Source organism: Austrofundulus limnaeus, unplaced genomic scaffold (assembly GCF_001266775.1).
Source record: "Austrofundulus limnaeus strain Quisiro unplaced genomic scaffold, Austrofundulus_limnaeus-1.0 Scaffold123, whole genome shotgun sequence".
Taxonomy (NCBI): domain Eukaryota; kingdom Metazoa; phylum Chordata; class Actinopteri; order Cyprinodontiformes; family Rivulidae; genus Austrofundulus; species Austrofundulus limnaeus.
In genome coordinates, this window is record NW_013952525.1 from 294,610 (window position 1) to 296,248 (window position 1,639).

Sequence of the window (1,639 nt, forward strand, 5' to 3'; positions counted from 1 at the left end):
TATATATATATATATATATATATAAACAGTCTTCAGGTTTAAAGTATGGCCATTATCACACTTATGACACACTTATCTCCAATTTGAATTTATACAGATTTTTAGTACAAATGCAGTGTTTTAAATGTGCACTGCAAATTAAATGTGAGGATGACACCACCTGTTAAGGAAGATGCTGCTGACATCATCGTGGCTGATGGGAGGTTTCTTGGAGCTGGCAGCCATGCGGAGCGGCCTGAGGAAGCAGTTCACCAGGATGGAGAGCTGGTGGACGTACTCGGTTTCTGCTTCCACCATGTTGAACACAATCTGGTTCCTCTTCCTCATGCTCTCAGCATGAGGAGAGCAGATGTAGTCCTGGACGATGATCTTCCACTTCCTCCGGCACAACCAGCCACGCAGGAAACTTTGCACCTGTAATGTCACAGAGCATTCGGTGCTCCCTATTCAGCGTGGCCTGCAAAGGTTAACCCCTCTCCACAATCCTTTGGTAATTTTTCTATGTTGTTGCCTTACAACCTGAAATTTTATTGGAATCTTAATTTGGTTCTGAGTAATAACTTTTCAAAAATGTTTCAGAATAATGAAGTTAATAGGGAAGAAATTTATTTTGTCATCTTTAAAAGAACAAAACAGAAGTTTTGTTTGAATATGCAGTCAGTGCATTGTAGAGAGACTATCGAGTCGATTATGTATCTTCAACTTGTAGAATACTATTTGTGAACTTGTATTTAACAATCAGAAGAGGTGTAAATGCTGTTTTGTATGTGTAATAGATAAAAAAATTACAATTACAAGTTCATGGTTACAAATCACAAATTCAGTTACAAATCACAAGTTCACTGTTACACATCACAAGTACAAAGTTACAAATTTCAAATCGTTTTACAAGTTACAAGTTTTGCTTGTTCCTTTCTGGGTTTCTCATGTTTTCTGTCTCTTTAAAATTTTGTATTCATCTGTCCTTGTCTAACTTTAGTTTAGTTTTCAAAGCAGTCTGTTGGGGGATGGCAGTGGTGCAGTGGTAGGGCAGCCGACTTTGGACCCCAAAGTCACAGATTCAACTCCCCACCAAGCCCACATGTTGTGTTGTCCTTAAGCAAGACACCCAACCCCATCTGTCCCTCCTCCACCTTCACATCAGCAGATCATTGCATATTGTGCTTCATTTCTGGATTACAATTGTCTCATTCCTGAATGTCCCAGAATCCTTCATCTCCCCTTGTGTTTTCCCCATTGTGTAAGTGTTGCTGCCTCGCCAGCCTTTTCATTTATTATTAAAGTATTTTGAGTTACCTTCCGTCTTCTTGTGAGTCTGCACTCTGTGTCCAAGCAACTACACTACCCAACTGTACACGCTGTAATTTGTGTTCATTTTTATTTCAATGTTGTACATGCTCATTTAGGTTTAAATCTTTCTAGAGATCCCTAAATGGAAAGAGGTCTTGGCCTTGAATGGGACATTTCAGGACAGGAAAAAAAAAAGATTTTTGGGTGTAGTAACATTTATTTAATTATTCTTTTAAACTAAAAATATATATATATATATCAAAATTTCTAAACTACTAGAATTTACTAAATAAACAATACACATGATATTATATATCATTTTTATTTCAATGTTGTACATGCTCATTTA

General features: G+C 37.2%; 1 protein-coding gene across 3 annotated transcripts in view; it reads right to left on the reverse strand.

Moving 5' to 3' along the window:
• rasgrf2a (Ras protein-specific guanine nucleotide-releasing factor 2a) overlaps positions 1-1,639 on the reverse strand; it is a gene marked incomplete at its 5' end in the record, with an annotated part of 54,347 nt that overhangs the window by 44,550 nt on the left and 8,158 nt on the right. For all 3 annotated transcript variants that reach the window (XM_014015103.1, XM_014015104.1, XM_014015102.1), the window contains 1 exon segment: positions 161-414. In XM_014015103.1, the coding sequence (XP_013870557.1) occupies positions 161-414 (254 nt within the window).